This window comes from Amia ocellicauda, chromosome 6, assembly GCF_036373705.1.
Source record: "Amia ocellicauda isolate fAmiCal2 chromosome 6, fAmiCal2.hap1, whole genome shotgun sequence".
NCBI classification, from domain to species: Eukaryota; Metazoa; Chordata; class Actinopteri; order Amiiformes; family Amiidae; genus Amia; species Amia ocellicauda.
The window spans coordinates 26,964,412-26,991,552 of NC_089855.1; the positions used below are offsets into that span (position 1 = coordinate 26,964,412).

General features: G+C 35.9%; 2 protein-coding genes across 3 annotated transcripts; one reads left to right on the forward strand and one right to left on the reverse strand.

Moving 5' to 3' along the window:
* Positions 1 to 572: 572 nt before the first annotated feature.
* On the reverse strand, positions 573 to 14,785 carry tgds (TDP-glucose 4,6-dehydratase). 2 transcript variants are annotated; one of them, XM_066706699.1, is made up of 12 exons: positions 14,493 to 14,785; positions 13,812 to 13,878; positions 10,139 to 10,207; positions 9,596 to 9,686; positions 6,883 to 7,025; positions 5,214 to 5,309; positions 4,456 to 4,515; positions 4,291 to 4,334; positions 3,831 to 3,996; positions 3,055 to 3,113; positions 2,490 to 2,587; positions 573 to 1,665 (listed from the first exon to the last, which is right to left on the reverse strand). In XM_066706699.1, exons 1-12 carry the CDS (start codon positions 14,495 to 14,497, stop codon positions 1,571 to 1,573), a joined length of 993 nt encoding a protein of 330 aa, XP_066562796.1. In that variant the 5' UTR covers positions 14,498 to 14,785; the 3' UTR covers positions 573 to 1,570. The 2 variants fall into 2 exon arrangements, with proteins under 2 accessions (XP_066562796.1, XP_066562795.1); XM_066706698.1 differs by having other exon boundaries at positions 576 to 1,665; positions 14,288 to 14,778.
* Positions 14,786 to 15,155: 370 nt separating this feature from the next.
* On the forward strand, positions 15,156 to 25,031 carry gpr180 (G protein-coupled receptor 180). The gene is made up of 9 exons (XM_066706697.1): positions 15,156 to 15,448; positions 18,232 to 18,390; positions 20,324 to 20,524; positions 20,799 to 20,979; positions 21,538 to 21,587; positions 21,885 to 22,042; positions 22,303 to 22,494; positions 22,857 to 22,934; positions 23,107 to 25,031. Exons 1-9 carry the CDS (start codon positions 15,292 to 15,294, stop codon positions 23,263 to 23,265), a joined length of 1,335 nt encoding a protein of 444 aa, XP_066562794.1. The 5' UTR covers positions 15,156 to 15,291; the 3' UTR covers positions 23,266 to 25,031.
* Positions 25,032 to 27,141: the final 2,110 nt, after the last annotated feature.

Below are 27,141 nucleotides of genomic sequence, written 5' to 3' on the forward strand. Positions count from 1 at the left end.
TACTAATTAATAATTACTCAATTTACTAGTGACATCCTTACTTCTTTCTGGTCACTTATATTGAGTATAGCAATGTTCAAGAACTTCAATAGTTTCTATTATGTTGGCTGAATTAACCATTGTGTATGTTCCTATTCCAGCACTATAATTGTCATCTTTATGCAAGTTTCTGTCATCTTCTTTTTACTGATTCCATGCATTAATTGTTGTTAATTCATTCTATGCCAGTGACTAATTGAACTCACCTGTCAATTGGTATTAGTTGTATAAAGTGGTATAATTTCAGGTATCTTCAAATATTTTAAGATCTCTAAATCGTTAAAAGATATCTGCAAATAAACTGCTGTATAGATGTCTTTAAAAAGCACCTTCATTGGATAACTGTAAATGGTTAAAAGATATCTTGAAATAATAGAGATCTCCAAATATTTAAAGATATCTTGAAACGATAATCTGGCTTGCCATATACACAATACACACACACACACACACAAACATTTAAGGAAGCACGAAAAACTGAATGAAAAAGCTTTGAAAAGGACGTGACATTTACTCCATACACATCAGCACAGAAAATAAAGTTTATTATAGCACACGTCAATATACTAATAGAATGAAGCACCTGGTGATGATTCTGTCTGACCTGTCTTGCGTGTGTTCACATCCATTCTCCAGCACTCATCACAGCTCGCGTGGGTACCAATGTGGTCCTTCCCTGCCATCTGAAGGACATTGATGATTTTGTGGGTACGTACGTACTGGTATGTGAGAAATTGAAGCGATCTGGATTGCATCTGCCCCTCAAATCATCATGCATATACAGGGACAGGGTGAGGCTTCTTCCCAGCTCAGTATGGGAGGATGAAAACTCTGATTCTGTGTGACGTTCAGGTCCAGGACACAAAATCAAGTGGGGAATTGTAAAAGATCGGCACTTGGCTACCATGTCTCCCCTTTGTGATTGTGTAACAACACCTAGGTCCCCACTTGGAAGAACACACACGTATACATACATTATTCTGCATGTAAACACACTGTAAAATTGTATTGGAATCAGAAATTAAAGTTATCCATCATCAGTGCTAGAGGAAAATGATTTTGTTCCAATACCTTGTACAGTTATTAGGAAAATATATAGTTAATTTACCCACTTATATTCCTAATCTAAATTGAAAACCATTGTATACAATAACAATGCATTTATTATTGAAACTTTACACACTTAAAGATTAAATACAATTTGAACATTAATACATAATTACACATTCTGCAGTTAGTGTTTATAAAAAAAGATATCTGGTTGCATAGCAAAACAATTACTAAACATTTACATTTAGAATACAAATTCCTCTGTATAAATAGCTATTTAAAGTAAAAATAAGTTAACCATTGCTCATCCTACCAAGATACAGTTTTTTTGTAAACTTGAATAGTATATAACAAAAAATAAAGTTATAGTACCGAACCATTACAATAATAAATGCTATTGCAATGTCTTTTTTTTTCATGATTGATCCGTTGTGTTAAAAGAAGCTCCAGGTTTGCGTGTGCCATCGGCCTCTGAGTCCAACTAGAGAGCTTCATTTTCAGCACATGGTGATGGGAATGGTTCCAGGGCCTTTTCACAGTTTGGCCAATTGTGAAGGTTTTCACTGTACCAGTCAACTAAAAGAAAAACAGTGCTTGCGTTTATGTCTTTAATGACCTAAGTTTCTAATACTTTTTCCTAATTGATCAAATCTGTCCTTAGTAAACCAGACTCTGGAATGTGTATATTTCCTGAACCCATAATTAACCTATTTTCCCAATTAGGTCTTTTTGCCCTCAGTCCTGTAGTGTTTTATGTGTTATTGCCAAGATAGTATGCAACTAGAATTGTGTTCAGTTATTAAACTAACTTAACTCTTAAACCTGTCTGAACAATTATCAATTAATGATGCATGGACACAGTTGGCAATTATAATGCATCAAATACTCCCATTCAAGACAAGCATAGTAAATTCGGATTGACTTAACGGCTTAAATTCCAGAAATTAAACCAGCTCACTCGACGGAGGGGTTTTAATACTATGTTCTAGTGTTTTTTTTCTAATGTTGAATTATTTTATTAGGGGCTGGAATTAGTTTAATAATAATAACCACCACCACCAATGTAATATATGGTCATACAGGTGGAAGAATGAAAGTTCAAGGCTGATGGCATCAAGTATTTAAGAGCACGTGCAGTTGGCAAGGGAAACTCTATGGAGTGCAGTACAAATGTTTGGAGTTATTTGGCTTCTACACAAACAGGACATTAGTTAAGGCACAGTATTATATTCCTCAGCACCAAGCATGGATTAATTGTTAAATGTGATAAACATAAATGTGATTAACAGCCAAACTGAAGGTACACAGGTTTGTTTTAAGGTACAAATCTAAGATGAGACAAGCTGGGCAAGTTGAGAAATTGTTGCATTGGAGCATAAGCTGTGAAAGATAACACATACTTGTTCTTCTGATCCCCTCTTTCCATGAAACTTTAGGCCTCCACCCAAGTCTCTCCAGCTTCTCTGAATTCATTGGATACCTCAAGTCATTGTAAGGTCTATGAGACACAAAATATTAATTATGCCTTACTTAAATCAAGAAAGCATGAGCGGGAAAAAAACTGCCATGACTAGACATAAGTTAAACACTAATTTAAATCTATATTTAGCAAATGTTATAATGTTTTTCTTTTCATTTCATATTACTACTTGCAAAACCACATATAAGATAACTTAAAACAAATTACTTCCTTTTGCCCACATGTATGTTTTTTCAAATTCATACAGATTGTTCCTTCCTAATACAGGCTTAGTGCCGACAAGTCCTTAAGACCAGGACTACTCAACTCAGATATAGATGCATAAATATAACAAAGGCCAATTCAAAAACACTGGGTATTATCATCATGTCTATTTAGCATGACACTGTATAATTTAAAAATAATGTGTGTATTTGGAAAAAGTGAAAGATCTCTAACCTAAAGCAATAGTATTGCACTAATACCTCTTACAGACTGATCCTTACCTGTCATTGACAAAATCCATCCAGTCATGCATTTCTGATTCTGTAGAAATGTTTTTAATCTGGTAAAATAAAACAGTCAAATATATATTGTAAAGTGCTCCTAGTCTTTAAGTATATTGTAACTTTTGAATACTTCAAATATTTTCGTTCACACAAATTACAACATTTTGTCATGCAGAGGATTAAACATTGGTGCTTTAGTTTACAGTTTAAAAGTTGGGACAAGAGTTCTCCATGTGATTTCAGAGTGCTTTGGGGACAGTTTAAAGCCCTCTGCAGGAGTAAATCCAGGGTTAAAGGTCACGAATCATCAAAGCATAAATGTGTCTTTGTAATTTGGCAAAAAAGTTTATGCTGATTTTAGAAATTCTACTTTTCCTAGAGCCTAATACTGATACAAAGACACTCTGTTTGGGGAAGGAAAAAATAAAACAAAACAAAAATTCAAATATTCTGGGAAAAAAGCATTCACGAGAAGAATAATTTGTGCCACTCAGCTCCCAGTGAAAGTTACACATTTTCTAAGAAGCTTTCAACCAGCATGGTTGCGCATGCAGTTATCTCACAAAGATCGGTTTTATTCCTTTAAATAATGTCATAGTGAGTGAAAATCTATTTTTTGCCATTAAAAATGCCAATTCTACTCTTGTATTAATCACTCATTTTATTAGTTATGAAAGTTAAAATAAACATTTAGTACATTTCAGTCAAACAGACAGGGAGTTGCATCGTATATTGTCCATTTAAAATGATATTATCGTAAACCTTTAACCTACCAGCTTAATTAACTCTCTGGCGAGCTGGATGACTGACAGCTCAAACCTGGTCCCCATGTTGTAAATCTCTCCAGGAACGCCTTTCTCCAGAACAGTCAGAAAGGCCTCCGTGACGTCGGAAGCAAATAGAAAATTCCGTGCTTGCAGACCTGAACCGTGGATAAAGCTTGAAGAAAATAGCAGGTTATTGCATTTCTATTCTCCCTGACAATGTCTGAAGTGTTTGTTTAAATTAAGATTCATTCAAATACTAAATAATAAAAAAAATAAAAAAATGGGAACCATAATTCAGAATCTGGGAAAATCAGAAAGTGATCAAAAGATTTGGTAATTGAAATTGAATTGTTGAAACTAATTTAGTACAAACTATGGTTACAACAATCCATACTAAGTCTCTTATTTTATTTATGTCAAATTTCTAAGTTCCAAATTCCAAATTTACATTAACAATGAGGCTTACCATTTTCTGTTAAGTTGTAGCAGGGATATAAATCTTGGAATGACCTTTAAAAGAAGAAAAACATTTTCAGATTTAATTCTGTAATCTTTGTGGAATAAAAATGTGCTTTAGTTTTTTCATATAGCACACAATCTTGTATGTTTTATGTTTAAAGAAATGGCTTACCTTTTCTGGGAATTGATGGGGTCCGTAGACATTACTGCTTCTTGTAACTATAACTGGGAACTTCAAAATAGAGAAAGGCAAAAATAAGTTGCATTTTTTTTTTTTTTTTTTTTTTTGAATATTTCATCTCTACTTTTTCAATGTATCATATGTATGACAACAAAACTTGATATTTTTGTTCAATAATAGGTTAAAAAATGTTTTACCAAATCTGAGAGGCTTTTGAAGTTAATTAAGTTAAAAAGTATAAATATCATAATTAAATATGGTATATGAAAATGAAATTGTGCTAGTTCAATATTAATAAATTGAAATTTTTCTGATGAACACAATGCCAGGGCAATGCGTTTTATTTTGTTAATTAGAAATATACTTCTCACCTATGTAGCCCTAGGGGTCATAGGTCTTTTTTTTAAGCCATTAAAAATGACATGTATGTATAGGGGCACTTTGGGCATGACCAAATCTAAACTTTGACCTACCCATGAATCCCAAAGTTCAAATCTGTACCCTATTGTGATTTTATGTATTATTAGAAACCAGAAAAAAAAATAGAATAGGGTACAACTTCATGATTCTCAGGTGGGTCAAAGTTTTGGTTTGGTCTAGCCCTTAATGTGGAAGGCAGATGAAGAAAATTCAGAAAAATATAAATACATACATAAACAACCTGGTTTATGACAAGAAACTATACTAAAGAATACACGTGAATTCAAAGGCATTTTGTTCTGTGATTATATACCATTTGAAAACATTACCTTGTACTTCTCCCAGAATGACAGAACGGTCTGCTCTGCAGCTGCTTTTGATGCTGCATAAGGATTTGTTGGTTTTCTTGGAGATGACTCAAACACCTAGAGAAGGAAACATTCTGCCTTCATCATAAAGCAACCAGACATTTATAGTTGTTCCACATATAATGTGATGTATGAGATCACAAGCATAGTGGAGAGGCACTGTCAACGTTGCTTATTGAGTTTTGTAAATGTCAAAGGTTACATATGAAATGTATTTAATCCCTTCAATCATGCTCTCCATGATTAAAAATAAGACCCTAGCCTCAGAATCATTAAGAGGCATACAGTTATCTGTGCATCTTATATATAAACATTCATATTTTAAAAAGCAGACTCCTACACTCACCTAAAGGTGTATTAGGAACACCTGTTCAATTTCTCATTAATGCAATTATCTAACCAACCAATCACATGGCAGTTGCTTCAATGCATTTAGGGGTGTGGTCCTGGTCAAGACAATCTCCTGAACTCCAAACTGAATGTCTGAATGGGAAAGAAAGGTGATTTAAGCAATTTTGAGCGTGGCATGGTTGTTGGTGCCAGACGGGCCGGTCTGAGTATTTCACAATCTGCTCAGTTACTGGGATTTTCACGCACAACCATTTCTAGGGTTTACAAAGAATGGTGTGAAAAGGGAAAAACATCCAGTATGCGGCAGTCCTGTGGGCGAAAATGCCTTGTTGATGCTAGAGGTCAGAGGAGAATGGGCCGACTCATTCAAGCTGATAGAAGAGCAACTTTGACTGAAATAACCACTCGTTACAACCGAGGTATGCAGCAAAGCATTGGTGAAGCCACAACACGTACAACCTTGAGGCGGATGGGCTACAACAGCAGAAGACCCCACCGGGTACCACTCATCTCCACTACAAATAGGAAAAAGAGGCTACAATTTGCACAAGCTCACCAAAATTGGACAGTTGAAGACTGGAAAAATGTTGCCTGGTCTGATGAGTCTCGATTTCTGTTGAGACATTCAGATGGTAGAGTCAGAATTTGGCGTAAACAGAATGAGAACATGGATCCATCATGCCTTGTTACCACTGTGCAGGCTGGTGGTGGTGGTGTAATGGTGTGGGGGATGTTTTCTTGGCACACTTTAGGCCCCTTAGTGCCAATTGGGCATCGTTTAAATGCCACGGCCTACCTGAGCATTGTTTCTGACCATGTCCATCCCTTTATGACCACCATGTACCCATCCTCTGATGGCTACTTCCAGCAGGATAATGCACCATGTCACAAAGGTCGAATCATTTCAAATTGGTTTCTTGAACATGACAATGAGTTCACTGTACTAAACTGGCCCCCACAGTCACCAGATCTCAACCCAATAGAGCATCTTTGGGATGTGGTGGAACGGGAGCTTCGTGCCCTGGATGTGCATCCCACAAATCTCCATCAACTGCAAGATGCTATCCTATCAATATGGGCCAACATTTCTAAAGAATGCTTTCAGCACCTTGTTGAATCAATGCCACGTAGAATTAAAGCAGTTCTGAAGGCGAAAGGGGGTCAAACACAGTATTAGTATGGTGTTCCTAATAATCCTTTAGGTGAGTGTATATTCCCATTATACATGATACATTAAGCTGCATCTTTCACAAATCAAGATAACGTGGAGGGAACACACCTCGTCAATGCTGTCTCCATAAACTTCGTCAGTGCTTGCATAGATGAACTTCTCAACACCAGCTTCATGGGCAGCCTTCACCAGAACATGAGTACCATAGGCATTCACATGCATGAATTCAGAGGAAAACCAAAAGGAATGATCTGAAAGAAAATGTGTCATTATTATTGACTTTAACACGTCTGTTCAGTTTTTAGAACGCAAAAAAACATTTTATATAGCCTACATACTACACATACACAGTATTCTAGGAGTGACCGATATGGCCCCAAACATACACCGATCAGCCATAACATTATGACCACCTGCCTAATATTATGTAGTGTGACCCAGTGATGCGGCTGCATGCAAAATGGAGCAAGTATTCGGAGACAGAGATTGTTCTTCAAAACAAAATACTCAATTTATTACTTTTCTGGTTTGAAAGTAAACAAAGCACAGGGTCTTCTCACCGTGCAGAACAAACAAAATAATGAAACAAAAATAAAAGCCTAGCTTTGTAACGAGCACTACCTTCACCCTGGTTCCCCAAGCTACAGGTGGGACGGCTAACCCGCTTGCCCAACATACCAAAACCCGTCGTTAGGTGAATAAAACAAAAGACCGTTGTTTTCCTCCAACAGCAGATTTCCCCCTCTTCCACAGTCCAGATAAGCTTTTGCGTCTGTGCAGACGCGTAACCTCTTTCCCAAACTCTCCCCACTCACACACACCCAGCACAAACAGAGACACCTATATCTCCCCACTTGATTAGCTAATTTGGAGATGCAGTTTCCAATTAACTAATCAGACCCTGGAAAGAACTGGCTAGAACATAGGAGTTTTTCTGGAAACAGTGCCCACTGCTGTCTTAAGCTCACATACCTATTGTCCACCACCTCTCCACACACCTCATTACAGTAGGTCCCCCTTTTGCTGCCAAAACAGCCCTGACCCGTCGAGGCATTGGACTCCACTAGACCTCTGAAGGTGTGCTGTGGTATTTGGCACCAAGACGTTAGCAGCAGATCCTTTAAGTTCTGTAAGTTGCGAGGTGGGGCCTCCATGGATTGGACTTGTTTGTCCAGCACATCCCACAGATGCTCGATTGGATTGAGATCTGGGGAATTTGGAGGCCAAGTCAACACTTTGAACTCGTTCTGTTCCTCAAATTTTTGCTTTGTGGCAGGGTGCATATCCTGCTGAAAGAGGCCAATGCCATCAGGGAATACCGTTTCCATGAAAGGGTGTTCATGGTCTGCAACAATGCTTAGGTAGGTGGTATGTGTCAACAGTGAGCCTTGGCCGCCCATGACCCTGTCGCCGGTTCACCGCTTTTCCTTCCTTGGACCACTTTTGATAGGTACTGACCACTGCAGACCGGGAACACCCCACAAGAGCTGCAGTTTTGGAGATGCTCTGACCCAGTCGTCTAGCCATCACAATTTGGGCTTACGATTACGCTTGCCCATTTTTCCTGCTTCTAACACATAATATATGCCTAATATATCCCACCCACTGACAGGTGCCATGATAACGAGATCATCAGTGTTATTCACTTCACCTGTCAGTGGTCATAATGTTATGGCTGATCGGTGTATATAATTGTTTGTTCAATGCTTTTTCTTCAATTTAGAGGCGTTGTTTTATCTGTATAGGTTTAATTCTTTCCCCCTGCTATTAGTATCTTCATTATATTAAAAAAATTAAACTGAAAAGCAGCAAAAACTATTCAACTATGTATTTAGGATTACTGTAGTTTTTTCTTGAAATCCATAATTATATGATTATGTAGGGATTTACATAGACATTAAACATTTGTCAGAAATCCAGGATTAATTGCCCTGACACATTAGGTAGAAGTAAAGGGAGATTACACATAAGAAACTTTAAACCTCCACAATAAAAAAACAAAACAAAACTTCACAGTATCTTTTAATCTTGATAAAATGATTAAATAAAGTAATTTAACATTTTTGCATTCAACTACAAGGTGCATTTTGCAAAGGGTGTAATTTAACTTCCTTTATAATACATACAATTTGTGCCACTGTTTTAACATCAGTTATCCACTGAAATTTACAAAAGTAACATTCCCATTTAGATGAATATACCTGAACTGTGGGGAAAAAAATGTCCCATGTTTAAATAAAAGGAAAGGGTCTAATTGAAGGTAATAGCATGGTTATATTTTAAACACTGTAAAGCAGATTAAAATAGTAAAACTGATTAATCTCTTGAATTATCTACTTAATTTGATTTTAAATGGACAAACCACTAGAGTGCATATTTGGTATGCAGTCTGTCACATTTCCCACCATTTCCTTGACCCCCCTCCCCCAAATCAAAATCACATGGGGTCCTTATGATATTTATGCCTTTTTAACTTTAAAATAAATGCAGCCACTGATCACAAGATTACTTTACAGCAGTGACCACATTTTCCAAGTAATATCCTTGCAATATCTTGTGAGTTACAAGAAAATCTAAAATCCTCTGTCAATTTACCAAGTATCAATAGTACCTGAAGTGATATAAACACATTTGTTATGCTTAAAATACTAAAATGTGCTAAAACACAAGACTGCAGACAAAACTTTGTCTATGGCTAAAACTCTCTATAATCCACCCAATTCAAATCTTATTTTATGGTAACCACTGTTTGTGTTTTATGGTTTCCCATTTTAATAACGGTGCCAACTAAAATAAATACATATAAATTCTCAGTACGCACCAACATGTGTTTGAGCTGCAAAATGAAGGACAATATCTATCTTTTCTGTTCCAAATAGATGTTTTATGAAGTATGAATCACAAATGTCACTCTGTGGAAGAACAAACAAAAAACAAACGTGAATGCAAGATATATTGCAACAATCCGTTTATCAACCACTGAGGCCTAAGGCTGAAGACATCTAAATAAATAAGAATAGCGACACTAGTAGGCAGGATTGTTCCATACGTGTAAGATACCCATGTCATGTAAACGCCACTTGCACATACAATATTTAATTCGATCTTTGATTCAGCTTGCACAACTATTTTCAAAAAAGTTAAAGCATTTCAAACAAACTATTGAGTCAAACTATGGTCAAATGAATATTATTTCTGCCCTTAAAACAGCATTGGAATATCACTATAATGAGCTGCTAATTTCCATATACCGAGTACGGTGACCTCTTGTTTGACAATACAAGTGTTGCAGCTGCAAATTTACTTAATTTACAACTTATAACCCAGAAAGTTTAGGATTTGAGAAAAGTGATCGAGCTCTTACCTGGATGAATCTATAGTTTGCTTTCTGCTCAATGCATGTAAGGTTCTTTAAACTGGCACAGTAATCAAGCTGCAAAGAAAGAAAGAAAAAATTAAGTAAGGTTCATAAACGTCTCTCATTCCAACTGAAATCTTCCTAGTTCTAGAGCAGCAGGGGCTGTTCAGAACATCTTACTGGGATCATAGGTTGCAATATACCTACAGACCAGTTAGCCCTACACATAATTCATTATCATCTATCATTAACATAATTATTACTACCCTGCCTTTGAATCTGTGAATGTCAGGTAGGTTACAGCTCAGAGACCCTGTACTGGATAGAGTATGGATCAGTTAACACAGTAAACAATAAAAAAAACACAAACATACAACAACAAATACAATAAATCACAATAAAATACTGGTCCACGGAAAAAGTGCAAATACAATTTTATGACCATTTAGAAAAGTGATGGCTGAGGGAACAAAGGAGTGCTTGTATCTATTGTTTTTTTATCCTGGGTAGCCTGTAGGGTAGAGAGTGGAATTGACATCAGAGAGGATGGTCTGAGATTTGTGCAGCACTTGTTTGTCAAATAGTTCAGTCAGGCTGGACTGCTTCACCCCAATAATCTTTACGCTCCGGCTAATAATGTGGTTAACTCTTATACTGAGGTTACCAAACCAACAGAAAAGGAAAACAGACTCAATATATGCCCTGTAAAACACTGTCATTAGGGTCCTGTCAATACTAAATGACCTCAACTTTCTCAAGCAAAACAAGCGTTGTTGGCCCTTCTTGCACAGCACATCAGCAGCATTTGCATCAAAATGCAGTTCAGAGTCAATATCAGTGCCCAAGTAGTTACAGCTCTCAACATTCTCCTTGGATGAGGGTTTGTTGGGGAGCATTGGGCTTCTGTCTAAAATCAATGGCCGTGTCTCTGGTTTCCGTTACATTTAATTGCAAGAAGGCAGCACCACACCACTGTATAAATTCATCAACAACAGGGCCATGGTCCAATTCGTTCTCCTCTAGTAAATTAATGATAATGGAGTCATCAGCAAACTTTAAAATATGCCTGTTTTCATGCTGACTACGGCAATCATTAGTGTACAATATGTACAACAAGGGTGAGAGGATGCCCTTGCAGGCATCCTGTGGAAGACACTCACGTCCAAATAATCGAGACAGGGATGCACGGTCAATCAAAAGGAATTCCGGCCGAGCGGAAGAGGTTCAGAGAGGATTCTCAAGAACAGGCTTAGAGAAGTTTCAAGTTCGGTTTCTGCCTGAAAACTGCTCAGTTCAAAACAGGGGAAAATTCAGCATATGTAATGTTTCATATAAGTGGGGCTTGTATGATGCATCAATCATAAATTCATAAATGGTTCTTCTCAGATCCTGTGCTTCTGGGTATCAGGGTTGAAATATAGCACAATACTGTTCTTTACACAGATACACAGGGAAAGCCATTCAGTTCTTCACAGCCATTTACTTTTACCCTCTGCGTCCGATGTGTTAAAAAAATCAATTATCCATCCCACAATATTAAGATCTAAGCCAAAGTTCTTAATAATTTGAGGCTTGATAGTATTAAAAGCAGATGCAAAATCAATAAAAAGCAGTTAAGCATGTGTCTTGCAACCCTCCAAATGTTTTAAAACCATGTTGAGAAATGTGGTAGTTGCATATGTAATGAATACATGTATGGATAGATTATTATTTTGGCAACACCTTTATCCAAGGCAAAGCAAATCCAGTAGGGAACAGGAAGAGGAAAAAAAATATATAAACAGCCTACCTACTGCTTAGGATACATAATGTAAAGTGATACAACAAAATATCAAATCGAAAACTATACACAATTAGATTTATAAAGAGAAAAAAGAATATATATATAGCAAGTATAGACTAAAATAAAAATTAAGATTAAGTTAATCCCAAATATTATACAAATTATACTCTGACATTGGATTCCACATTTGATTTAAGACTATAGTTATGTAAAACAAGTTACAGTATTCATATGTATCTACATAGCTGGATGTACAAAGCTACATACACAAGAGAATGTAGTTCATTATTCTTCCAATAATTAACCAAAACAAAGCTCTCTCTTTTATGCATTTCAAAGGCATATCTGTCAAAACCATCTACAATTTCAGATTAATTGTGGTGGGGTATACATGCACTTCATGGCACATGGTGCACATTCCTTCTGCTTAAGCAGACGTACATCCCTCAGGCAGCACAGTTTTAAGAACTGGGTCAGACCTGGGCTGGAATCAAACTTGTGTCTAAAGAGATTTCAGTATTAAACATGTTTTTAATCACATTAGGCCTCAGCATGAGAGTAGCAACAAAAATGACAAAGAACAAATGCAGGAATCTTCATCGCAATACATGAAGCCGTGTCCATGATATTAATTATTTTCTGACTAGCTATACAGATACATTCAACAGCAGTTTAATAATCCCTCTTATAAATTGCCATAAACATACACCCTGAAATGTAGGTCAAAACCATCAGTAGAATAATGTCCATGGCCATTAATTTACCAAGTAAACTATGTCATGGATATTCCACTTTGACTTTGGGAATATATGCAGTCTTGTTTAAATGTGTCTCAGGGTGGATTTTGGGCCAGTCCTCCATCCATAGAGAAACTCTCCAGTAACTCTAAATTACACAGTAATATATGTTCCTTTTATGCACTTGGGTGAGTTCAGTTGAAGGATAGCCCATGATTAACTATATCTGCGCTTCTTGACAGAAGGCACTTGATGTTTTTGGCTAAGATATCCTGGTTTTATTTTGGAACCCATCCATCTCTCAATTATAACCAAAGCAGTAGGTCCGGAGGATGCAAAACAGACCTGCCACCATGCTTCACAGAAGGGATGACACTCATCTGAGCACGATCTTCACCTTTTCTGCACCAATCAAACGACTCATGTGCAATGTCCAGAAAGCTAAACTGTAGTTTAATCCAACTGCAAAACACGACCTCATTTGACTTCTGCCTACTTTTAATTTTCCATTACGGAAGAGGCTTCGTTTGCATCACTCCACCAGGTCCATGCTGTTGGTCAATATGTAGTATGAAAGCTTCTTGAACATACCAAGTGGCTGGGCTTAGCTTTTTTTAAAATAGATGAACTTTTGTATCCAAATTTTATGTTGCAACAAATAAATCAACTCTTTGCTGGTTCAGCTTTTAAGAACACTTCTCAAATTGTATGAATACATTCAATGGCCTTTTTGTAATCTAGAGGTTGTTTCTTCACAGACAAATATTTGCTTATTAAATTACTTTTGACTGGATTACATTTTATAATGAATACAATGTTTGCAGTACCATCTTGTGGCTGCACAAGTATTGCAACAATAATCCCAGTCATGAAACTTCAAGACACTTTTTCAAAAGTCCAATGCAACACTGAATACAATGCTGGAAATGTGTAAAAAGGAAATAAGAAAACTCACAATCTTCAATACGAAATACAGTCTGATAAATATAACAAACGCTGATATTCTGCAAATAAGATTTGCCTTGTAGTAGACTCACGTATTCTCAAAATATACAGGTTTGATTAGACAGAAATTACTACAATAGTCCATTATTATTATGTTTTTAATGCTGTACTTGTGCGTGAATACAATATAGGGGGATGGGATTCATGTCATTACCTTGTCTAAATTGATGATAAGCCAGTCTGGATAGGTTTCTACGAGGGAGATGACAACATGTGATGCACTACAAGAAAAAGAGAACAAATGTTTAAGCATGTAACTTATTCAATGTTTCTATACTCAGTGAACATATATTTTAGGTTTTATATATAAACAAACGCATTAAACTATGAATCCAGCAGTGAACCTCTCAATCTAAGAACTTCAATGCAAGGTATGAAATAATTGAGCAGCTAAATGTAAAGTCTCTAATCTAACAATGACTGTGCTTGTCAGGGTATGATTGCAAAGGTGTGTATCTATCAAGAGCTTATTACTTCTCCCTCCCCCTTAATCAATGGTTGTGTTTAATGTTTGTCTGGGCAGAAAACAACTCAGATGTTTCCGTACCCCTTCTTTTTTCATTAATTTCGTGTTTTTGAATTGTTGACACAACGGGAGTGCATATACATACCAGGTGAGCAGATACTTACATAAAACCTGCACCGCCAGTCACCAGAATCGTTTTTGTAAATTGGGATAATTCAGATTTCGGATGAGGAAGTTCAACTACAGACATTTTGGGATTGCCTAACTATAAAATAATCTAATCCTGTGAGCGTAATCCTGAAAACGGAGCACATTATTCATAAGCCAAAACGTCGATTTGGTCCAGTTATACATGAACAGCCCAATTACCTCATACGCACCGATGTCAACCAAACTCTGGCTTTAATAAACACCTTTGTTTCATTGTTGATGTGGAACTAAAAACTAACTACGACGTGCCGTAAAGTAAACTGTAGCTGAGTGAGAGAGACTTGGTTTATGGGATACAATCACATTTTAAAAAGCGGCGTTGGTACTGTAATAGCGGCACTTCAGTACTTCCATCCACAGCCACAAACTGAGCCAGAAATGACAGTCCTGGCATACATCGCAAATAAATGATATATGTCAGTAATAACAAAAAATGATATAAAATGTGGGCTCTAATGCATCATGACATCTATATACCTGATACTTCCGAAGCCAGGGCGCCATATTGGCTTTTTAAAGCGGCTGTGTTTCGTAAACCAGGACGGCATCATCCCTCTCAATGTTTTAAACCTACTGAGGGATATATAATAAAATTGGTTATATTTCAATTAGATTGTTCAATGCTACAATTGCTCGATATCTAAGTGCAGCTTGTTTGCGTTAAACGTAATAATGCATGTCTTTTCGCGTCAGTTACTGCACTTTACGGCAGTGCTGACACGTATTAAACTCGCCGCCTGCGTGGGCTTTGAAGTTGACAGCAGAGCCACAGCTGGATTCGGCGTCCCTCCCCTTCTCTTCTCTCATTGGCTCGATGGACAGACAGGTGGCCAACGCTGCCGGCTGATTGGAGAATTGAGCAGTCGATCAAGTTGTGGACGCGAAGGGAAATTGCCTTGTAGTAGTAGATTGATTTCCATTCATTGCTATTTGGTTTTTTTATACGGAGCTCGGTGAAATGTTCACAACAATTATAATGCATCCAGTGTTGCTGTTGATCTTTACATGTGTTCATGTACTTCCGTCAACACACGGGAAAACTGTGTCGGGAGTTTTCAGAAGCGAAGCTGCAAGACAGGACACCGGCCAGTACATCACAGCATTTGTGTTTCATGGTAGGTGTATAGAAACATCCGCGCATATGATCAGGTAACCAGATCATTGCATGCTAATACGGTGTGATCAGGGTTAGTAAATACAGAGGAGGTGCATATCAAACAGCCTGAATCGCAATACGTATATTTCAGGATAGGTTCCATGATGCAGCTGGCCACTCATCTTAAAGTGGGTGGATAGTATAAAAACACTCCCTTATAGTAAATGCATGGACGAATATATTACATTTTCCCTCTGGCAATAATGATATGAAGATGCCGAATGACGTCTTATGCTGGATACATGCAACACCATGCGACACTGGAGTAACACAGTGTCGCAGATGAAACTTCAGAAATCAGTTCATCAGTTTTACATGTATTGTTTGAGCATTGTTTGAGGAACATGTTTTAAAATACTGTCTGTACTATGCAGTAACATCACAGCACCTTAACTTTTGTCTGGCCTGTAATCTTAATAGTAATTACACGTATAGTTAGCACCTGCTGTAAGTTGAATATGAGGCCATTATGTGCTTATTACAATGTGGATGTATTATTATTATGGGGTTCCTCTAGCCCATTGTGGATCAGTTGGGTTATATTTACACATGTATTTTGATTAAATTCAATTTAATAATAAAACATTCAAATGCGGTTTGTTAATATTATGTTTCAATGGACTTAACATGGATGGATCTGATCAATGGATCAGAAACATATTGCCACATCATGCTTGTACATAAACAAGCTTTTTAACCAGGTCCCTTTCTTTTTACTTTAATTATTGTTAATAATCTTTCCAAATGTTACTGATAAGTATGTGCATACATGTTTTCAGTCCTATATTTCAGATCTCACAGGGAAATACAATTATTGAATGTAGTACCTATAACAGATTTTGGTGGTTTTGACTTCAATTCAGACAAGGACTCTGCTCAGGGTATGATGTACCCCCTTTAAAACAAATACTGATTAGAATCCTGAAGGTAATGTAATGCAGTGATTTAAGTTATTTGACATCTGTTCATATTTTCCTGCACATACTGTAATACTACACTTCTTGTAGCACTGTTCAGATTTTGTTATTAATTATTTTGTGGTGGATTATCTGGAAAAACGACAACAACAAAAAACTAATGCAATTTAGAAGGTAATTACAGTCAGGTTATTCAATATAACATTGTCAGATGAAAACTGTAACCTCTTATATAAAAAGTTCATACTTGTATCATTTTACGGTAATTCCTAAGAGCGGAGAACTTGGTAACTGTTGAATTGTGCATTCACCCATTCTAAATATATATTTTCCATATTCACTTAAAGCCTTATTTTGTTTCTAAAATAAGGTGTAGTTTAACTCTTTTATTGTACCACATTGTACCATTGTTTCAGCAGTTATTATTCTACATTGTTCTGTATGATGCATTATTAGGCAAGGCCAATATATACCTGTAACATCATGTGTGGCTATGCTGTAATTGAATAAAACATTCATTTTCTTATAGATACATTTAGTCTTAATCAAGGCAGCAACATTGTTCTCATAATTTATAATAAAATGACAAGGCACAGGATGAGCAACTACTGTCCCCAAGCCCTGTATACATTAGCTGCTTAAATAAACATTTGAAAATGAAATTGCATTTCAGTCATCTGTGCTTAACCCATAGACTATTTAAAAACGAATGTTCAGATTAAACAGTGCAATTGAGCCTCTGTGACTTGCAAATGAATCCTGACGGTAAATATATCCTACCTTACTCAGACATTTTTCCTTGGCAGTTGTAATCCAAATAAATGTTTCATTATGCAAGGGAACATTTGTGATATTACAAAATAAAATCCACATTTTAGCTGGCTTCCTAATGATTTTACTCTGTATTATTTATTATAGAAATGTAACTGGTTTAGATCAAACAAAAATATAATTTAACAATGTATACTACACTTATTTAAAAGTTTGTAAATAAAATGTGCGCATGTACATCATAGGTGCCTGTTGGTGCTTATCTAATAAATATATGTAATAATTCTTGTATCCACATGTTTATGTAGTTTGAGGAATCTTGACTTCTTATAATATCCAGGTAATGTTTACACAATAATCTGTGTGATTAATATTTGTCTTTGAGACCAATCAGTTATTTTGTCTGTTGAGATGCCTGTCATGTGAGTACTTCATGCAAAATGACTTCAAAATGAGCACAAAAGCAGATTTCTGAAAATGATCATATACGATTTCAGATTGCTTTGAAAATGGTGAGGAAAAATTCCCTAGAGCAGGTCAATAAAATCCCCCTAGCTTTAACACAAGGTGGTGCTATACACCAACATGCTCAAAGTGAAATAATTCATTATCTTCATTACTTGTTATAATTAGAAAATATATCCTTACTAAGAACATCAGAATCCCATTATTACCCTTTTGGTCACAGAAATGAGGATTAAAACTTTTAAGATGTGCACAAAAAAGCTAGTAACTAAGATATATATTAAATATAATTTTGGTTGAATTGAAAATCTGTTCTGGTGAAATCTGTCAAAGTCATATACAAATAATATTAATAAAAAAAAAGACTCTAAACTCTTATGTGATATTAGATGCTTCATATTGTGCACATAAGGCACTTTTATTTATCATTCAGTGAACATCTCTTCAGTATTATTTTGTATGAATCAAAATATTTACTGCAGTTCTTAACATTGTCATTCTCCGAAAAGGGTATTCACATTTTTATCCAAGATGGAACATTACATAAGAACAGAATGGATGGATTAAAGACTTTCTTTTTCTTCACTAGGAGAGAGCGGTTTGATAAACTGTCGACTGGAGGATGTCCAGACGGCTATAGAAAAAGAAGCCAAACTGATCCTCTTCCGAGAGCAGTCATGGCTTAACTCGCAAGAAGGCTATGACAATCTGAGCTGTCTGGAGCACCTTTCAAAAGCTCAGGTCAAAAGTAAGTCTGAAACTTGCATTCCCTGAAAAATAATAAGAAGGAAAGTTTTCTATTGCCTTTAAGGTAAAAAAAAAAAAGGTTTCTGTATCTCTGTGTAAGTAACAAAAACTTTCCAGCTTAATATTCATCCTAACCTGCATTGCACTGGTACAATGCAGAAGAGAAGATAACGATATGAGCGCGCTTATGAACAGCAGTAGACTATTAAACCCTCTGGCATTTGTTAAGTTCATAATAACGGTTGATCCTGAAAGTAATTGATGTGGTTTGCAATGGTTCTTTCAGAATTAAAAGCAAGATGATAGTGTGGTGACTAGAAGAGCGATTCCAGGATATTTGTCAGTAAATTTCCACCTCCCCTTAACTACATTAATACAAGCAAGATCTTGGTGAATCTTTACATGCATTTTTTTTTTTTTTTTACATTTTTTATGATTTTTTTTTTAAATTATTTTCTAATTACCATACTCAACAACACATTTGGCCCACCCCAAAAAAGTTATTGCTATTAAACACTTATTTAGCCAGGTTTCATCTAACATATGAGCTTCTAATATTCATCCTTTTTTCCCCTTTAAGACCCTGTAATGCTGCCTTTAGCTACTCAGGTCCCCCGTAGAGGCAATCAAATCCCAAAGGACCGAAACTCTGCCGAACTGAATTAAATAGTATTATTAATCTTCATTGCTGTTCGAAATACTATTAAAATGCTTCTATACTGTTCAACAGTGGATCAGGTAGCGTAAAGAAAAAGCTTTGTAATCTGGAGCCCACAAAAATACCTTTTAGTTCTTCATATAATTGCTTTTTAGCATTTTTCATTCACTTCCATTTTTTCTAATTTAGTTTCCCTTAAGGTTCATTGTTCTAAAGCATTATATTAGCTCATCCACATATGTTTTTCTTATTTTATTTTTTCTTATTAAAATTAATTTCTTTTTACCTTTTGATTCTGAAACGAGCGATTGAATACAGTATCTGTGTAATTCAAGTGTTGTTAATTTTTGAGCTGCTAATTGCACCAGCGTAGAATATGCATGCCGAGTTGTCTTCCTTTGTTTTTTAAACAATGATCCACAGCCTTGTCAAGAGCCCTTTCTGCCAGCCACACTGGAAATTGTATTGTTCAAAAGACTGAAACTAAAAATGAAAGGGCAGCGTTGTATGAAGAGAGAACCTTTCAGGCTTTGATGTACTAGAAATTAAAAATCTCCTTTAATAGCATTTCAAAGGGGTGTTATTGATCAAGGTGATGCTTAATTTGTGAAATGATCTACTTATTACCATGTTGATGGCAAAATTCATCCATTTTCCTAATAGCCCACTGAATACGCTTTATAGTGCATTGTGTTTTGCACACACTTCTGGGAGCATAATGTGTCAGGAAAAAAGAATCTTAAAAATCTCGAACTTAAAGCACTTTTCTCTTAATTCATTTCAGAAGGAGTGCATTGCTCTAAAAATATCAAAAGACCCATCACATAGACATTAGGATGGGTCTGTCCATTACTTTGTCCTGTCTTTTCTATTTGCTTTTCATCATTGCAGCGTCGAGCTCAAATCTTCAGCAGTACTAATGCATGGCTTCATGTTTACAGTGTTTTGTGTGGCTTTCAAAATATTGTCCTGTTGTATGTTAAGTGAATGGTGACACAATAAGGGTGTAGCAGTCACTAAAAACATTTGATCACATCCAGTTGACACAATTCATGTAATGTCACAACAGCATACACATTTGAGTTGATTATTATCAATTTACAGGTGATCAGGGTATTTAAAATAAACCAAAAATAGTTTAATTTCTCACAAGAACATATCTGGAAGCGGTCAACGTGTTAGTGTTTGAATAGTAATACCATACATACAGCCGACTAAAACTCGAGGGTTAGAAACTTAAATCTTGAATATTGTTCCATCTCCTTCTTTATTTCAGTTGCTTTGACAGAAGAAGAGCACAATCACACCATGCCCGAACTTCAGTTTCCTCAGAAATGGCATTTAATGTATGTGGATCGATACACCTGCCAAGAGAGTGACATCGATACTGTGTCCAAAGACATCGGATTTCAGATTCAGATGTTTAACCCCGATGCTGCGGGAAATGCTTTGGATCATTTCAGTGCTGAGAAAGCTGGTAAGGGATTTTTTTTTGTAGTTGATGGTAAGTTTGATATTAATAGCTAGAGAGACCACTCTCTTTAAGTAGTGATTTAGAATACTTCATATTGCCAGTATACACTTAATTTACAAATTGTGTGCGTATCTTTATCATTAAAGACGACACTGAAAACAAATGTAAGCACCCATTTCTATGATGTATGTTTCTATGAATAAATAGAGTAATTGTATTTACAAAGATTTAGAAGTGCTTTTCTTAATTTCCATCCCCATTTTATTTCCCTTCTCAGGTTTGCACAACTTCTATTTCCTCCTCATCCTCGCCTACTTCGTCGCTACCTGCATCTACGCTCAGCCACTGTGGCAGACCATCCATAAAGGGGGACCCATGCACACCATTTTAAAAGTTTTGTCCTCTGCTTTGCTGCTGCAGGCAGGGTCTGCTCTATTTAACTACATTCACATGGCAAGGTAGAGTATAGTCACCTTCGGCTCCCTGGAAACGGGCTTTCATGTGGGTGTTTAGTTTAAATGGAATTGGAATGTAAGCAAAATTAGATTATTAAAGAATTTATATCATTTTTACACAATCTTTCAAAGGATATACAGTAAAAAAATCTAGATTGTATAATGTTCTTTAAGGAAGTCTACTCGCTATTGCCTGTTTTCATTTACATAGCATCACGGTTCTGTTTTTCTTAGTTCAAAATGGATTAATGTGGCTGTGCTACTTGTGCGAGACTTTCATTGAATTGAATGTGTTTTTTCTTTGGATATTTACCGCAATTCTGTGTAAGCCAGCAATTTTTACAAACACAAAAATTAAGTTTGAATATAAAGCATTTATACGAGCCCCGCAAGGTGTTTTTTTGTTTTCTTTTTGTACTGTAGTAAAATCTATTTGCAAAGCTCACTGGAAACATTTTGTAAAATATTATATTAGTTTATGTAAAGGTAAAAAGTGGTTATTATGTAATCCCACATCATATTGTATGTATTATATTTAATTAGAATTTTCTTCATCCACAGATACTCAAGGGATGGCATTGGAGTTCCCATGATGGGCAGCCTAGCAGAAAGTAAGTAAAACAGTGTTGTATTTCAAAGCCAATAGCATTTAATGCAGAACTGGATTTCCATAAATGAACTCAGTGTTATACTTCAACACTAACATTTATCCTTTCAAAATGTGGTCTTATAAGTCGCTGAGAGGAAAACAATGCACTATAATTGTTAATATACATTATGATTGTTGTTCTTATAAATATTACAGCAGTGTGGGCCCATACCACTGAGGATAGTCTTACAAGTCAACTTAGGTCTTAGTTTGATTTAAGCAGTGTAATTTGTTTTAATGGTTTTGTTTTTGCTTGTAGTCTGTGACATGGTCTCCCAGATTCAGATGCTGTACATGCTGCTTAGTTTGTGTATGGGCTGGACACTGGGAAGGAGTCGGAAATCCCAGAGCAAGCCATTACAGTGGGATACCTCTCCCACCTCTACAGCCATCGCTCTCACTGGGGTCCTCACTCAGGTTAGACAGAAATGCTTATTTATGAATGGATCTCTTACTACAAAACCAGTCATCTTTAGTTCTTGATATAAGGAATGTGTTTCTTGATGTTAATTATAACAAATAGAACTGTCAGATGGGCTTGCTTTCTGCGCATAGGGTCTAGCACAATCCGAAAAGGAGAAGGGGTTCAATCAGGATCGTGCCGATATCGCTGCTCTAGTTTAGTATGTGTGTAATGTAAGCTGCCTGGGCTTGAAACGACCCATCTTTATTCGCAGGGTGCATTGTTGCTTTGGGAACAGTTTGAAGACACGGAGCACCACAGTTACCACGCCCACCGCAGTATGCCTGGCTTACTCCTGATTGGTTTAAGGGTTACTCTTGCCTTGCTGCTAGCCTCTATTCTTTACCAGATCATTACAGCGGAGAGAAGTGCACTTAAAAGAGACTTTTACTTGAGCTTTGCCAAGGTACAGTAATTTTTGTTAATTGGTTTTGTGCTGTAGGGTTGCTAATCTAATGGGTCTATTTCAAACTAAGTGATATACGAACCGTTTCTCTTATTAAATCAAACACAATACTAACAGGGTGTTTTTTTTTTCCACAAGAGCTTTTTGCTCCAATGCAGAATCTGCTCCCCATTCCCTTAATGTAATTACAAGATGTGTAAATTATAAGGTGTAAATCTAGCAAGAGACAATGCTAAGATTAATTAAGGTAGAATTTGTTTTCACAGCGAGGGGTTTAATGAAATGACTGTCTAATTTGAACTGGTACCTTGCTCATAAAGGCTGAAACATACTAATGACTTGGTTGTTGTTGTCCTCTCTAGGGATGTTTTTTATGGTTCTTGTGTCATCCTACTCTCGTGGTTCTGTCATTGGTGTTCAATGACTATCAAAGAGAAAAGGTAAGCAAAGCAATTGTGTAATCAAATCCCTCAAAACAGACTCACAGTTCAATAAATAACTATACATGAACTTTCAAACCATGGATGAAACCCACTAACAAGCCCTTTCCAAAAAATGTAATTGTTCTATACAGTGCCTAAGATTTAATTGGCGTTTTTTCTTCTTCTACAGATCATTACCATCGGCGTTATCCTTTGCCAATCCATATCTGTGGTAATATTGTATAGACTCTTCCTTTCCCGCAGTCTGTACTGGGAAGTTTCATCGCTGTCTTCAGTCACGTTACCACTAACCATGTCCAGTGGGCACAAAAGCCGATACTACTCATAACCCGAAACTATTGCCAAGGAAAGAGCTTTCTCAAAAAAAACAAAAAAGATGTCTAGAGTGAAAAGCACTCCGTATCACGAACCCTGACTGAGAAAGATTCCTGTCTCACTTCTTGGACGTACGGGAAGTCCCTTGTTTTGCATGTGATAGGAATAAGATTCCAGAATCGTTAATTTCAGAACCTTGATTTTTAATAGAACCCATTCTAAGCTTCCTTTGTGTTGGAGAGGAGTAGGAAACCTGCTGGTCTTGATGCTATAAAGACTGAGAAGTATTTAATTTATAGAGCACATAATGAAACTGATTATTTTGTCTGTGTATGCATTGCCTCTCTGGAAAATATTTTTAAGGCTGTAACCTTTTAGGGAGATTTTTATAGTTTGTTTTGTTTTTTAAAGGAAACCGTTGTATTTTTTACAGGATTCAAATACTATTCAACATTAACAGTATTTGCAAAGAGTAAAAGAGTGGTTAGTGTATGGCAGAAGACTTATAATAAAATGCCATATCATAAAGGGTGACCTGATTTTAGATAGATAAGGCACATATTTAAAATGCTGAGGTGTAGTCAGAAAAGGCTTGAAAATACAGGGTAGCTGTAGCCGTACAGCTGCTCTTGAACACTTGAACCAAATATTTACTCACGTCTTTTCAACGAAACAGGTGGAAATGGTGATTCTTGAACCAAAGCATCACAATGAAAGGATGTTAACTTGAGTACATGCATGTTTAAAAAAATCTAACTGAAATTATTTATGTACATCACTTGTTTACAGGACAGACTTTCTGTTAAAACTAAAAATTAGACAATCATTCAAGAAAGGGGTTCACCCTTTTAATTAGAACAGATTTGCTTTTTTTATCTCACTGATTTGATGAAAATCTCTAAAAAGTCTCTCCGTATTTTAAGCAAGTATTTGATGAGAAAATCTTGACAATTATACATTTATGTCTCAGTGCGTTTCTTGCTAAATATATTAAAAGGCATAATTAAGGCATAACCAGTTATTTTTAAAAGTTAAAAACCATAAAGACAATACACAATGCCTAAAAACCATAGGACAGTGACCAAATGTATGTTTTTTGTTTTTGTTTTAAAATACGGGTTTCTTTCTTCTCTTAGCATCCAGCACCTCGTGGAATCATTACTGGCATTAGTTTAAGTCCTGTCACTTCAGTTTTATATGTACCCATCCCACTTTCAAAGATCTTGCTTGGAATGTGAGATTTAGTAAGGGGGGTGGCCACAGATGTGTATAAGGACAAGTGCAAAATACTATTTCAAAGTGAATTAAAACATAAATGGATGTTTTAAAAATAAATTAAAAACATAGTAGAGGTTTAACATACTTGATTGCAATTACCAAACTTCTTATTTCCCTGGAAGATGTGCATTACAAAAACATGGTCAGGTTATAAATGGCAACAGTATGTGTTAAATCTGCAGCATTTGAGGTGTTAAAATTTCACAAGTGCCTGTACAGAATGTAAAATATGTCATAATTTAGACAATCCTTTTTTTTTTCTGGCCAATACAAATGTATTTCAAACAATCATTGTGATTGATTTTTTTTAAGTGTTTAAAACCTTATGTTTACTTTCCATTCTAAGAAATTGTATTTTATTTATTAATGCAATAAAAACAAACATTTATGTTAGTGACAGAGTTATTGTTATGTCAAACGATGCATGTTTTATATAGGATGGTCTTAAATGCACTGTAAGCTGTATTTGTAGATGTAAATAAATGTCAGATTGTACATATGCTTACAATTAATATGCGTCTTGTTTTTTGTGTGTGTATATTTTAGTGATCTGTGATTCATTTACACACATCAGAAGATATTTTTAATTTTAAGCCAATGTAAGCCTTACAATATTGTGGTGGTCTGTCACAGACCAGTCAAATCATAGGAGGAAAAGCAAGTAACTGCTCTCATTAGATACATGGTTTATTTCACAATAACTTCTCAGCTATCAACTGAATAACAGAATAACAAACAAAAAGCAAGTTCAATGTAACTCAAAATCAAGTCAATTTGGCTATATTGTTTTAATGTGATGAAATGTTTTATATAATTCATGAATATAATTATTATTTATTTATATATATATATATATATATATATATATATATATATATATATATATACACACACACACACACGCATATATATACAATTTTAGTGTTTCGTGCCTAGATGGCAGCAGAGTTTAATTGCTGGTGGCTCAGTGTGTATAAGTACAGTTAGCAGGTCTGTTGCTGATGCCTGAAAGACAGACCCACCTCAGATGACTTGAATATATTTTCTAAAAATATGGCATAAAATAGTAATCCTGTGAATCTCCAGAAAAACAACCATGTTCCACATCCAAGCCTGGCATATCAGTTAAAATTAACAGAATAAATTGCACAATTATATGACAGACTGTAAAAGCCTTTCAGTATGAAGACTAGGGTTTCACCAGATACATATTTTGAACACGGAAAGACATTCTTCTTTGCAATTTATATAAAAAAAAAACAATTTCGACAATGTGCGGCCCATGCACGTTTAATACACAGTATGAAATTAAGTTCCTGGGTGCTTATTTACTATACACACACACACGTTATCATGATAAAGATGCTTATGTGTTGGCCACAAGCTGTTGATAATCTACCTTCTTTATGACTGGATTGGTAATTAGAAATAAACAAAAGGCCTACAGCCTTGCATGATTGGAATATATTAAAATTGTGTTTGAAGGGATAACAGGCACATGGCAGCCTGGCACTCTGTACTGTACTTAGTCTCGCACAGAGTCGTGTCAATCCAGGACTTATCTTCTCGCCAACAGTGTGTGTTCCTTCTTTATTATGACCTCTGGATATGAAGTGCAGTTGTTCTAGTGGATTTGAGAACAAAAAAGCCTTTTAATTTAAATTTTATTTACTTATCTATTTATTTATTTAAATGCAGAGTATTAGATAGACAGTTAGCTCTCCTTCTTCAATTTTCCCCACCCACCTCTCTTGAAGCTTACAGATTTACATTTCAGCAATAATGCCTCCATCAGAGAATGCACAAGGCAGCCCTGATAAGTTACAAAGTGCTTTGGGGGAAAAACCTCGTACGAGAGGTTTTGGAGCTATTTAGAGCATTCAAATCCTTCAAGTACTTGTAGCTTTGGGGAAGAGATCAGTTTTGCTGTTGAGACGTTTTTACAAAACATAATGCAGGGGACTCCAGTTCAGTGTAAAAGGTAGGATGACATGTCCTATTAGACTTATCCTGTCACGTGCACCCAGCCCGTGATGCTGTTTTTCTTGCTCACAAATTGTATAAATCAACATACAGCTATGGTCTGTTCTGCAAATGTACATTGTCGGATTATTATTGTATTTTTTTTAAAGGCTGTACAGCACTCTGGGTGTTCGGCATTGTCTCCAGAATTTGGAAAAAGGCGACGAGGTGGTCGCAAGAGAAACATCCTCTCTGGTGGCACAAATCATTCCACACAAGCCGTGGAGAAACGCGGCAGTGGAGTAGCTGCGGCTCCGAGATCCTCTCCAGCATGACTCTCAGCTGCCAGGGAGTTGAGTGGAATACATTGGGCGCACATTTGAATACAAGAGAATGTTAAGGATCAGGATCTAATAAACCCTATAGTGTGAAAGAATACTAATTAAACAAATAAACAAGCATTTCTTAACATGTATAATATTGGTATGATTTTCTAAACTAATAATAATAATAATAATAATAATAATAATAATAATAATAATAATAAACATCCTGACAGATGAGTAATGAATTGTCACCATTAAGGAAATACATCATACAATATTTTATAAAATTGCAGTTTTGAAATTAATTGTAATTACACTCTAGT